The sequence below is a fragment of the Leptonotus elevatus genome, chromosome 11, assembly GCF_054856555.1.
Source record: "Leptonotus elevatus isolate MCC_2025b chromosome 11, RoL_Lele_1.0, whole genome shotgun sequence".
Classification (NCBI taxonomy): Eukaryota; Metazoa; Chordata; class Actinopteri; order Syngnathiformes; family Syngnathidae; genus Leptonotus; species Leptonotus elevatus.
The window spans coordinates 11909250-11921616 of NC_141249.1; the positions used below are offsets into that span (position 1 = coordinate 11909250).

Sequence of the window (12367 nt, forward strand, 5' to 3'; positions counted from 1 at the left end):
TGTTGTGGATTTGTTCAATCAATCAAGCAATCAATGAATTAATCAGTACACGATATTTCAAGACTGGACACCCCCCATTTTGTTTTCGACATCTCGAGTTTGGAATAGTTTATGACCTTAAATTAGTTTATTGATAGTTATTTTTTAATGATATACGTCTAGTTGTTACTTTTTGGCTGGATTTTCTGACTTGCATTTTACAATTACCAGTATCACGACGCATTTTATTACGCTAACGTTCTAATCCTTTTTGTTAGAGGAACGCTTGTACTACGTTACACTCCAGTTCAGTAGGTGGCAGTGTGACGCCTTTACGCCAGTTACAAAACCCTTCAAATGAAGTTCTGTCGTTGTTTGCCGTTTCCAAGGTAACTTCACTTTGAGGTACGTGTGATGACGATTCACGTTATAAAGAAACATCATAGCTAATGGTTACATGTGTGAAGCGCAGTTAAAATGACTCTATTCATAATCACATTTGACTGAATAATTATTTCCTATTGCACGGACGATTGTACTTTCTGTTGACTATAATTAAGCAGCCATTGCAGGTGTTATACTCACGTTTGGGAGTAATTGGCGATCATAATTGTTTTCAGTGTTAATTAAACAAAATAATGACGTGCAGTGCGGTCATTTATTAGAATTTTGTAGTGCTCACGGTGCAAATGGAATAAAACACGCGTCATTAGTTATGTAAACATATGAGCTCATTGTGGATACTACGTCATGATAGTTCGACAATTATTTGGAGGGGGAGTCAGAATTAATAGTTTTTGGCAGCACTTTCTACAATTTAACACTCCTGTTCACATATAGGGTAAAAAAAAAAAAAAACATGGCGTAACAAATGAATCCCATAAAACATTGATTATGGGGCGGGATTTCACTACAGTGGTAGTATGAGGTGCAAAAAATAGAGGTGAGATTGCATTTATAATCAGTCATGAAAGAAGATGTTGCTGTTTTTAAATATACATTCTGTAGATCTGGATAATCTCAGTTTGTAAGGGCTTGTGAGTCAATGGGTTAAGGATTACTTTAGGAGCACTGCCCACATGCCCTTGAGTATGGCACTGACTCATATAACTTGTTTTGCACAGACCAATCATGCTCATCCGCACAGGAGTCGAACTCAAGGCCCAGGGCCAGATAGGGTTGCATGTTAAAGAAAATGATGTGCCTACCTCTATGTTTCGCTTACAACAAAATTAAACATTTTCTTCATTTTTAAACGTGTTAAGATATTACAATCTTTTTTTTTTTTTAAACTAAACCCTATTTAAAATGAACCAAACAAACTAATTTCTATGACTTCTAGTCAAAATGAGTTATCCATCAGTCTGTTGTGTTTTTGTAATAATATGGCATGGTTATACATTTGGCTTCAGTCATAACAGCCCTCTGAAGTGAAACCATAACAACAATGTGGCCCGCACCATAAAAGAGTTTACCCCTGCCTGTGTTAATGTAGAATCATAATATATAATCATATCTACTGTTATATATTATTCATATATCTAAAAAAGAGTGTAAATTGAATTGCCTCTCTGGGGAACAATTAAAATGTTTTCTTCCTCTGATCACAGTTTTTAATTACTTTTTTTTTTCTTTTACAGCTCCCACCCACAGGAGACTTGACTGAGATATCCCACCTCTGTTCCAGAAAAGAAATGTCGCAAAAGTAAAATTCTCAGCTGACACACTATAGTTGGACTTACATGAGTCATTTCCGGCCAATGCTGTAAACTATCTATACAATTGTTTACCTACCAACATCATAAAATACAATAGCATAGTGTGTTCATTTAAGTCATTAGTGTTCATTAAGGAGAGATTTTATATGTTTAATATTATTGTACACTACTGTAAAATGATGCACAGTTTGAACATAACACCACGCTTAAACATAGGGAAAAATGATTAAAGGGTATTTATTGCACATAAACTAAAAAATGTTTACAACAAGCATAACAAATTATTTAATGCAAATTTTTGAATCTAAAAGCAAAATAGAACTGAACTGCACCTGGGCAGTGATAATTTTTCTTGCTATATACACAGTGAAAATGTATTGAAATGACCTTTATTGAAATGATCACTTTATGCAACATTCCTAGAAAATCTCAATGCCCCATCATTGGTGAGCAAATTTTTTTTTTTAGAACAGACCCATGCACAACTCAAGTCATCCTTGGAATTGCGTAACAGTTCATTGCCGACATTTTGGCAATTTGCCTTGTACAGTATTTATTATTTCTCAGCCAGCTCCTAGCAATTGTATTTAGTGAGTTAAACAAAATAAATTCATTTAATTTCGGATCAACTAAATTATTATTATTTTTTTTAATGTAAAACACAAATGCGTGAAACTGACAAAATACATCACTATATAGTTTTAAAAGAAAAAAGTGCAATCTCACCTGCTGGGGGCCCTCTTATTCTTCAGTGAAGTCCTAGAAAGACAAACCTTTAACAACTTCTTACCTTTCTTGATTCTTCTAAATATTTCTCTCATGTCTTTTTTTGGAGCCAGATGTCAACAACATACCTGAAATCATAAAAATAGGAATCCATTCATTTCACTCACATTATCCCACTCTGGATTTTACTAATAAAAAATAAAGATTTTTTTTTTTTTTAAGATGCAGTATATTGAAAGATGTAGCCACACTCCCAACATTAAACTCATCGCCTCAATAATGACTGACTTTCCATCCCAGGACAAACAACGAGCTGTGGGCAGAGGCCCAGGTGGAGTTGAGTCGCCTGTTAGTCGAGGAGATTCCAGAGCAGCCTCTTCCGCCAGAAAAGGACCGAGTGGTGTTCTTCCAGAGACTGGTCATGCTATACGTGCGCTACTTGCAGATCATCAGACAACTGGAGAAGGTCTACGACCAGGTGGTGCACCCGCAAAAGAGACGTCTTATTCTGCATACCCTCGAAAGCGTGATGGGCCGAGTCTTAGAGCTGAAGAATGAAATGGTGGACAAAGAGTTGTGCGAGTACCACTACATGGATGATGTCCTGCACGACCTCAAGCTCACACCTGTAAGTTTGATTCCTGACAGCAAGATTTGGTTTCAATCCATGGTTGATTTGACAGCAAACGTCTCTCACCAGGCTGACCTCGAGATTCCCATCCCTCACTATTTTTTGAGTGAACGCAACCAAGTTAACGAAGAGCGAAGGGCAATGCTTGGAAATATCCTTCACACGATGGAGACTACTGTAACGCAAAAAGTCAGTGAGACATGCTACATTAGGGATGGGCGAGTACTACCAGTCGGATATCGGTTTCCAGAGGTACGGAAGAGGATAAGGGCCAGTTAAGAGGCGGAAAAAAATGGTTGGCAGAATTCTCACTGTATTCTCAGAATTCGCACTTTAAAGTGCGAATTCTGAGATTAAAGTCAGAATTCCGTATTCTGAGAATAAAGTGAGAATTCTCACTTTAAAGTCACAATTCTGAGAATAAAGTGAAAATCCTGCCAACCCTTTTTTCATTCATTGGCCAAAATCCTCTTCCGTAAAGGTGGCAAATCCAGGTCCAGAAAGTAAAAACCTTGCCACAGTTTTAGTTTAGCCGCAGTACTACGGTAGCCTAATCTGGCAATAGCCAGATTGATAATTGTGATTCACTCAAGGGAGTTCTCCACAAAATCAATCTGGGACTGCTCCACGGTAATTTGCTCGGGAAAGGCGGGACATTCTGTACAATACTTCGAGCTGATTGGACGATGCATTATCTTGCACATTTGTTTCGACTAATCATGGCCACGGATGAAAATGTCGTCTTCGTTCTCGTCGAGGGGGGCACAAACCAGCTAAGAATGCACGAAGCGCCCCTCGCTGTTCAACATTGGAGGAGACAAAGAATAATTCTGCAAGAACAGAATCCCTTCGTCCATGTTAGGTTTGTTTGTTTCCCCCCGGCGTCTGCACTTCCTGGTTTCGTCACAGCTGCATATCACGCCCCAAACACAATGTCGCTCTGTGATTGGTCCCAAACCACCAGTGGTTCGGATCGGTGGAAATCAACGGGTTCGGTAGCAAGGTTAACGGAAGCCAATTAAGTAGAAGAACCTGTGGCTAACGATAAACGGCGGCAGGGTTTATACTTCCTGGACCTCAATTTGCAACCTCTGTTGGAATCAGGCCTTATTTTAACATATCAGGTTCTCGTGGAGGCTGCCGATACCAGCAAAAATATCAAAAATAGTACTCAAAGAGTGAATACTCGTACTGGTATCGGTCTGAAAAAAGTGGTACTGAACATCCCTATCCAACATCATTCAAAACTTCATAAAACTGTGTCCAACAGCCATTTGATTGCATTCAGTTACCTTTATTGTTTGTCATTCCACTGTTATGCTAGCGTGTGGCAAAGCCCATGAGTCAAGACGAGGCCATCCGAATCATTCAAGTGGCAGAGAGGGCACGCCAAGGGCGCCTGAGGTCAGCCTTAAACGAAGCCAGCAGAAGATTGAGCAAGATACCCATGATCGAAGCGCCCAAGCCCGCTGACATGACCCGAGCTGCTATCCGCATCCAGAAGGTTTTTGTTGTTGTTTTGAGATCGCCCTCAAACTACTTTGTGTGCTGACAGATAGTATTGATTTGAATTTGTAGGTTTGGAGGGGACATGTAGAGAGGAAGAAGGCAAAGGCTGCTCGCCTTGAAGATATGTTTTTCCTGGGGATGGTAAGCAATAAGCTACAGGCCATCCATTTTTTGTTCCTAGTGCAAGTCTAACATACAGAAGGCTTTGATGCAGCCTCAGACCTGAAGAGGTCGTTTAAAGCAATTGTAGTTATTACAAAAACGGCCATCAGGTGGCAGCAGAGTATGAGATCAACCAGTGCCATGTTGAAAAAAGCTCTTCCCCTACCGTTTGAAACAAATTTGTGAATATTGATGAAACTTATAGCTATATTCGATTCCTAATTGCTGCAAAACGAAAACAGATTGAAATATACTTTTTTTTTACTGATGAAAGAAGAGACTAATATTTATTTTGGTAGGTTCCATGTTTTTATAGCAATAAAACACAATATTCCGTGGGCCTTGCAAAATCAGTCAAAATCCAGTAAAACAGCCGGGAGTGGAGGGGGTTGCTTCAGGGAAAATGGCTGGGAGTGAATGAGTTAAGATGATAATGGTGAACCGCCCAACACTGTTGTCATATTTATGAATGAAATATGATGACATCGACCATACATGTTCATGGAGCGCCAAATCTGTCTGCCTGCGCCTGGATCAAATCCACCAAAATCACGTTACACCATCTGCGTCACTAGGTAGACCTGGTTTTACCGAGTCTACTTTTTAGAGCACAAAAATGTCGATGTTTTTTAGTGCATGCGTGCCCTTAAATGCGCTTTATAATCAGAATCTCTGTATGTAACTCACTAAAACTGCTTTGACAGTATTGACCGTTATATTTTGCAAACATTTCTACTCTATATCAGACCCCGCATCCAAAATACCAGGCGCCATGTGAGGCCATTATCGCTGCCCGCGCCAATGAAGACGCCGTACGAAAGAGGCAAAAGGAACATGAAGACGACTACCAAAAGACTGTGTTGGAAATCGCAAGCCAGCTACTAGAAGTTGAGGGTCAAGACATCGCCAACAACATGAAAGAACAAATCAGGCAGTGGTTTCTTGAATGCCGGTCAGTTGGACACAAAACTTTTGTTATGATTTGTGAGTAACGAGTTGAGGAACCTGCCCAAGGCATTTGTTCTCTTTTGCCTTTTAGGAATCTCACAGGGGCATTCCCAGAATTTCCAGATCCTGATGAGGGAGGCTCCGCCGTGCTTTTTGCTGAAAGGGATTATCAGATGGTAAGACACAATTTCAGTCAAAAGAAGATTTGCAGAAATGATGTTTGCAAATTTTTTTGTAGTTGGTGCAAGAAATGAAGGAACTGGAAGATGAAAAAAATAATAAAAAAGGAAAGGAAGCCCCCAAAAAAGATACAAAGAAAGGGAAGGAGGTAAGGGCTACATTCAGTCATATAAGGCTCTCAAATTTATGAAAGTAGAATTATACAAAAATAAATTTATTGTCTGCACTATTAATGGGTACTGAACCGCAGGAAGAAGAAGAGGGCTTGGTGATGTTATCGTCGGCTTTTTTGGCCGACTTGGAAATGTGCAACAAAACCTTTGTTGGTAACTCAACTTTAGTTACTTTTAAGTCATTATGTTTTGTATGGAAAAGAAGACAGATATTTAAAAAATTATATATCATCAAAACATTTTGAATGTCCTCTCAGATTTCTGGGAAACCCGCACCGAGTCTCGAAATTTCGAACAGCGACACGAGGTGGAGCTGATCAAGGAGGAGAAGAGGGTGGACGTTGAGTCAGAAATTCGAGTGAAGGTAAGGAAAAAAAAAAAAAAAAATTCGAGTGAAGGTTAATATTTAGCTAAACAAAACCAATAATTACCTTTACACACAAACACTGTTGTGCTTTTCTCAGGTGGATGAGCAGATGAGACAGGAACTGGCAGACTGGAGGCTCGCTGTTGAAAAAACCCCAGCCAAAGCTTACGCAAAGGTGTCTGTTTTCTAAAGATAAAAATCCAAAATCATCATCTTATGTAATATTTGGCCGCTCTTCTTGGATTCTCGCCAACTATATCACTACATTTGCAGAAAAAAGCAGGCAAGCGCGATAAGAAGAAAAAAAAGGGGGAGAAAGATTTGACAGCCGATAGGTGAGACCACACACAGACGTACATATATTTAGGTGAAAAAGTCAAATGACAAGTCACAGTGAGTATAAAAAGTCTACACACCCCTGTTCAAATGTCAGGTTTTTGTGAGATAAAAAAAAATTGAGACCAAGACAAATCATTTCAAAAACCTTTTCCATCATTTAAGTCAGTAAAAGTGTGTAAATAATCGAAAATACTTTTTTTTTCTAGCAAAAGCTTTTTGCACTGGCCATTGTTTTGTTTTTTTAAGTGTTCACAATTCCTTCCACTTTGTCTATAGCGCCACTTCTACCTGAAGAAAAACAACCCTAAAGCATGACCAGGCTTCACTGCAGGTCGTGTTCTTTTGGCAATGAGCAGTTTTGCGCTTGCGCCAAACATCCCTTTTGGAATTTTACCCATTATGTTCAACTTTGGTTTCACTGGAAAATAGCAAAGTATCTCAAACACACACGGAACTGCGGCCAAGGTGAACATTTCCAAATAGGAGTCAAGACTTAGCATAACACCTTAGCGCTTCTGCTGGAAAGGAAAGAAAATAAATTCTGAACACAGCCGCATACTAGTTTATAAGACACTCGTGTAGCTACATTAAGATTTGTTATTTATCTATTATTATAAGATATTTATTTTTACTTCCCTGTCGGATAACTTACAAAAACCAACAACATTGAGTTGTACAGGTTATAGGTCACATTAATAGAGGATTAAAAAAATAATATTAATGTTGGTGTTTTTTTTGGGGTATTGCAAACTTATTTAAACGGGTGTGTACACTTTTTATACCCTCTTTAATTGACTCATTCATGCTATCTAGGACTCTTGAGTCTATATGTCAGGAGATGGTGGATGAGGGTTTGTTGAAGAGGGCAAATTCTGTGCAGATGCAGGACTACATTGGTAAGTCACTATTTGTTCCAAATTTGTCCCAAATTGGTCATTATTTATCAATAAAATTAAATGTATTCATATACAACATAGTGTTTTGTTTATTCTTCAGTGTATTGAGGGTTATCTGTAACAATTTAGGTACATGAGCAGGACAAAATATCAGAATTTCAAAATATCAATTTCAGTGTAAATCAAACCTCACCGTAAATAAAAGTAGACTTTTGAATCTAGTCGTTCTTGTATTGGCTCCGATGAGGTCATGCGTGTGTACCTAATGTTGTGACCAGTCGTTTTTCATTATTTAACAGTAATGTGCTGCCCTCTTCTGGTGTGAAAGTTGATAACGCCAAGATCATACTGATCAATTTCGAATGTTTTCAGTCTTTTTGCTCTTTATTTACGAAGTAAACTATTTCCTTTGGTCTCAAAGGTGACTTCAACTATCTTGGAACCACACTGAGAAAGAATGACATTGAACCCATGCCTTCGGTGTCAGATGTGCGGCAACTCATTTCACTCTATGGAATTCTACCTTTAGGTATACGATTCACACATAAGATAAAAACTAAATGTTTAGAGTGATCAAGAGCTGTGCGTGTGCTTTGCAGGCTCTCAGGCGGTCCATGAGAAGGCCCCCCTTACAAAGGCCATTCTACTAGCAGGGCCACTAGGGGTTGGTAAGAAGATGTTGGTCCATGCAATCTGCCAGGAGACCGGCGCCACCCTATTTGACCTTTCTCCTTTCAACGTTGCTGGAAAGTATCCAGGCAAGAGTGGCCTCGCTATGATGATCCATATGGTTTTTAAGGTAGCACAGCACATGGGAATAAACTCGAGTTGCTCAATGCATATTCTGTCTATGTATGTCAAGTAGATTATTATAGTTTTTGGATTTTTCATGATGATAGTTTTTTGTTGCTTGTTTTTTTTTAACATTTAGTTAGTTTTTTTCCCATTCGATTTTAGAGCAAGTTTGTTAGTTTAAAAGATAATCATTTTTATTTAGATGAAAATGCTTTGCTTTAGTTTATATTAATTTTAGTATTAGTTGTATTTATTTTTTGAACATATATGTAGTGTCTGTCAAGCACAAGTACTGTGTTACAGAAAACAGCAATACTGAATGAAGACATTTAAAATGAAGCCCAAAAGCTCATGTATGATGTTAATTGACATAGAAAAACGAAGGATAATGTAATTTCCCTAGAATTATAGTATAATTGAATTAGTTTTATAAATGTAAGACAGTTTCAGTTTTTCCATTTTCGTTGTTATTTTATTTTATTAATGAATTTTTTGTTTGCATTTTACTTCTAGTTATTTCATCAGTTTTCGTTAACTATAATAACGAGGGATGCGTGAGTGATGATACGACATAGTATGGTGCCGATACTTGGTCTAATTTTAAGGTATCGGTACTCACGACGGTGGCTGATACTGTTATCGGCCGTCCTCTTGTTTGATGATCAAATATTAGCAATTAGACATGTAGAAAATTGCAATTAATTTCATGTATTAAGGTAAAATATTATATTGCGATATATACATCTTTAAAATGATCTGTCATTGTTTCGTTTGGGAACTTTTATGTATCAAAAGTACTAGTGGTATTGGTATCCTGTGACTACTCAAGCGCTGAGTACTCGTACTGGTATGAAAAAAAGTGAGATTGAACATCCCGAATAATAACTTTGGTATCAACATACGTAATTATCAACCTCTCTACCAATACCTGCCTTCTTAACAGTGGGGGAAAGTAAAAACACTTTGTTACTGTGGACAAGTAGATTTTTTTTTTTTTAGGTATCGGTATTGTACAACTTGTGGTATGTACGTTGTATTTACATTGAGGTTTTGATTATTGTGACACCAGTCCTGGAACTTATCTGACACGCCTCGACAATCATCTTTTTTAATGTTGTGTCAAAAAAGCAAGTCCTTACGTAATCCTTTTTACGCAGGTTGCAAGATTGATGCAGCCTTCAGTGATATGGATTGATGGTGCAGAGAAAATGTTCTACAAGAAAGTTCCCAAGGAAGAAAGAGCAGTATGTCTGATGACTATAAAAGCTGTTTAGTACTGCATATAATTGATTTATCTAGCATTTCTAACTAAAAACATTCTAAACGTGTCCAGTTAGAACCAAAGCGCATGAAGAAAGATTTGCCCAAAGCTCTGAAGCTGATCAAAGAAGAGGACCGTGTTCTCATAATAGGAACGAGTAAAGATCCCATTAGTGCGGATATCAAGTCAATGTGTAAAATGTACACAAAAGTCATCCTCATCCCAAGGCCCGACTATGGCTCCAGATATGGTAAGAAACGACACATTTAATGCTGAAATTGAGCATCCATTTTGTATTAACATGAAATTTGATTTCAGTATTGTGGAAGCAAATGATCGAAAAGTACGGAGGCAAGATAACTTCAGCCTTGGACCTCAGCTCCTTGACCAAAATTTCCGATGGCTACACCCCAGGTCACATGATCCAGGCAATCCAGCAAGTTATGACCAAGAGACGAATGCTTCTGCTCGAAAAGAGGCCTTTGACTGCTATTGAGTTTGTGGCACCATTAGCCAAGTTCAGCCCCGTGTTTCAGGATGAGGAAGAAGCCTTAAAAGTACTTTCAATGTTTATGTTTAATAGCACGCTTATTGTGAATTTATCTGGGAAAACATAGAGCATCCTCCATTGTTGTAATTGTGTTTTGTGTGTGTCCAGAAATGGTATGCAAAGACTCCCTTGGGAAAGAAGCGGGCTAAGGCGGCAGCAGAAAGGGAAGAGGCCCTGCAAGTGCCAGTTAAAGGGAAGGCTGCCCCGAAGAAAGGAAAAAAATAGTGTACATTGCATTGAAATGTATTTGAACATGTGTGACTGTGATTATAAATGCATTATTATTATTTTTTTAAATAAATGTAGATGTTTACAAGTTGTGTTGGTTTGTTTGCTGAAGTGATGCAGTTGATTACATTTGCCCCAAGAGGGTAGCAAAGCGCTAGTAAGCAGCCTAAATAGCAATGAAACCCGTTCTTACCACTAACAAAGTTGAGATACATTAAGTAAAATGACATACAATGAACAAACGATATAATCTTTAGAGAGGTTAAATGAATGGTTAGGGTTTTAACTAGTTGTCAGCTTCCAGGCTGTGCTGTAATTAGACGTGCAGGACTGTTGACAAGGCTTAAGTCAAGGACATCTAATGTTATTCTGCTGCGCGATGCAGCTGCCTGGAAAGTGTGTTATTACACCCACCTACGGGAAATTACTTTTAGGTTTGCTGGTCAGGGCTAAAAAACAAAATGCAAAAAAAAAAAAACTAAAATATTAAAGTTAAGTTAAAGTACCACTTTTACTTTGCCCTTCGGTTCTTCGGTCTTGCTCTGTTACAGGATTTGAGACCTACTTTCGCTATCATATTCACAAAGGGGAGAAAATGTAACAAAGCAAACCTATCATTTATCACTTCAGAAACAAACCTTTGTGATAAATGTTCTGGTGGAACTTTGGCAAGCGAGAGAGAGGTTTGTAGGCCACCATTCCAGCCTTGCTGACGACAAGTTGTTTTTTTGTGCCGCAGCAGGACTGTGTGGAGATTACTGTGTCGATAGAGTTTCACTGGATTAAGGAGTGCTCGGTAGCACATGGAGCTGTCTATCAAGCCAAGCAAACACAATGCTGGGCTGTCCTGTGTTTGTGTTCTGTCTGCTTGTGTAAATTGGGAAACGCATTTTAAAATCTGGTGTAAATCTCATTTTTTAAATTGGATGCTATCATTAGTTTGGAGGTAATCTTATTCATCCTATAGACATAATGCAAAATGACAATAGTATGTGTAAGTGTTTTTTGTTAATGATGACCCAATGAAATGTGAGCTCATTATTTCTTAATGTCTTTATGACCTTTCATCTGTGACGGTGGAGGAGGTTCCCAGAGGGGCGGCATGCTTTTTGAGCTGTCAAACATGATATTAAGGACAATGACAAATTGCTTCACCACAAAGCAGATTTTAATTATTTGCTCATCATTTTTGACCTGTTGTCTGTTGAACGTTAGCACTGTGACAGTGGTATATTCCGAGCCCGTAAAAACTGCCGAACAAATTATGACTTGCCTCTGATGGAACACTTTGGAACATCATGGTCAACATAGAAAGCTAAAATCCACGTTCCCGCCCAGCCGTTCAGATCAGTTCTTATCTTTTTGTGTTTGTACTTTGTCAAAAAAATTGGACCAAGTCGAGATTTGAACCCAGAACCTTTGACTGTGAGGCTAACGAGCTGGCCAAAAGAATTTCATTCATTTCAATCCAGGTCCAGAAAGCCCAAAAATAAAAATAAATAAACTACCACAGTTTGGCTTGGGCCACAGGTGGATCGACACAATCGGCAGATAAACGACTGCTACACAGTAAATTTCGTAGACTAAATTTTACTCTAAAAACTCTATATTCAGTCCTACTCTAAACAGCAAACTTTTACACTTGGAAGAGAGTAAAATATTTGAAAACAACAACAACAATAAAATACTCAAAGGTTGAGGAACAATCCCACAACCTTCACCATGAAAGACAGCCACTCTACCACTTGAACTATGCTAGACTTACTGTTAGTTAACATATTGCTAATGTGTCCGGCAGAAGTGGCAAATCCAGGTCCAGAAAGTAAAAACCCTACCACAGAGTTTGGCTTTAGCCCCAGATGCATCTGGATTCCACCTGACACCTGCAAAATATAGGAGTGGCCT

At 38.5% G+C, this 12367-nt stretch overlaps 1 protein-coding gene across 2 annotated transcripts; it reads left to right on the forward strand.

Moving 5' to 3' along the window:
* Nucleotides 1–313: 313 nt before the first annotated feature.
* LOC147165829 (dynein regulatory complex subunit 11) lies at nt 314–10488 on the forward strand. 2 transcript variants are annotated; one of them, XM_086089334.1, is made up of 20 exons: nt 314–384; nt 1620–1684; nt 2724–3051; nt 3124–3243; nt 4379–4558; nt 4633–4704; nt 5472–5677; nt 5765–5849; nt 5912–6001; nt 6104–6179; nt 6284–6390; nt 6491–6568; nt 6667–6728; nt 7546–7628; nt 8050–8157; nt 8228–8427; nt 9581–9667; nt 9757–9934; nt 10003–10241; nt 10343–10488. In XM_086089334.1, the coding sequence occupies exons 2-20, from the start codon at nt 1674–1676 to the stop codon at nt 10457–10459; spliced, it is 2427 nt and encodes an 808-aa protein (XP_085945460.1). In that variant the 5' UTR covers nt 314–384; nt 1620–1673; the 3' UTR covers nt 10460–10488. The 2 variants fall into 2 exon arrangements, with proteins under 2 accessions (XP_085945460.1, XP_085945461.1); XM_086089335.1 differs by having other exon boundaries at nt 10099–10241.
* The last annotated feature ends 1879 nt before the right edge of the window (nt 10489–12367 follow it).

Excerpts from the sequence above, each read along its gene's own strand:
- LOC147165829 (XM_086089334.1), top strand. Across the intron at positions 6,180-6,283 it reads GTGCAACAAAACCTTTGTTG|ATTTCTGGGAAACCCGCACC; the intron begins GTAACTCAACTT and ends ATGTCCTCTCAG. Across the intron at positions 6,391-6,490 it reads AGTCAGAAATTCGAGTGAAG|GTGGATGAGCAGATGAGACA; the intron begins GTAAGGAAAAAA and ends TGCTTTTCTCAG.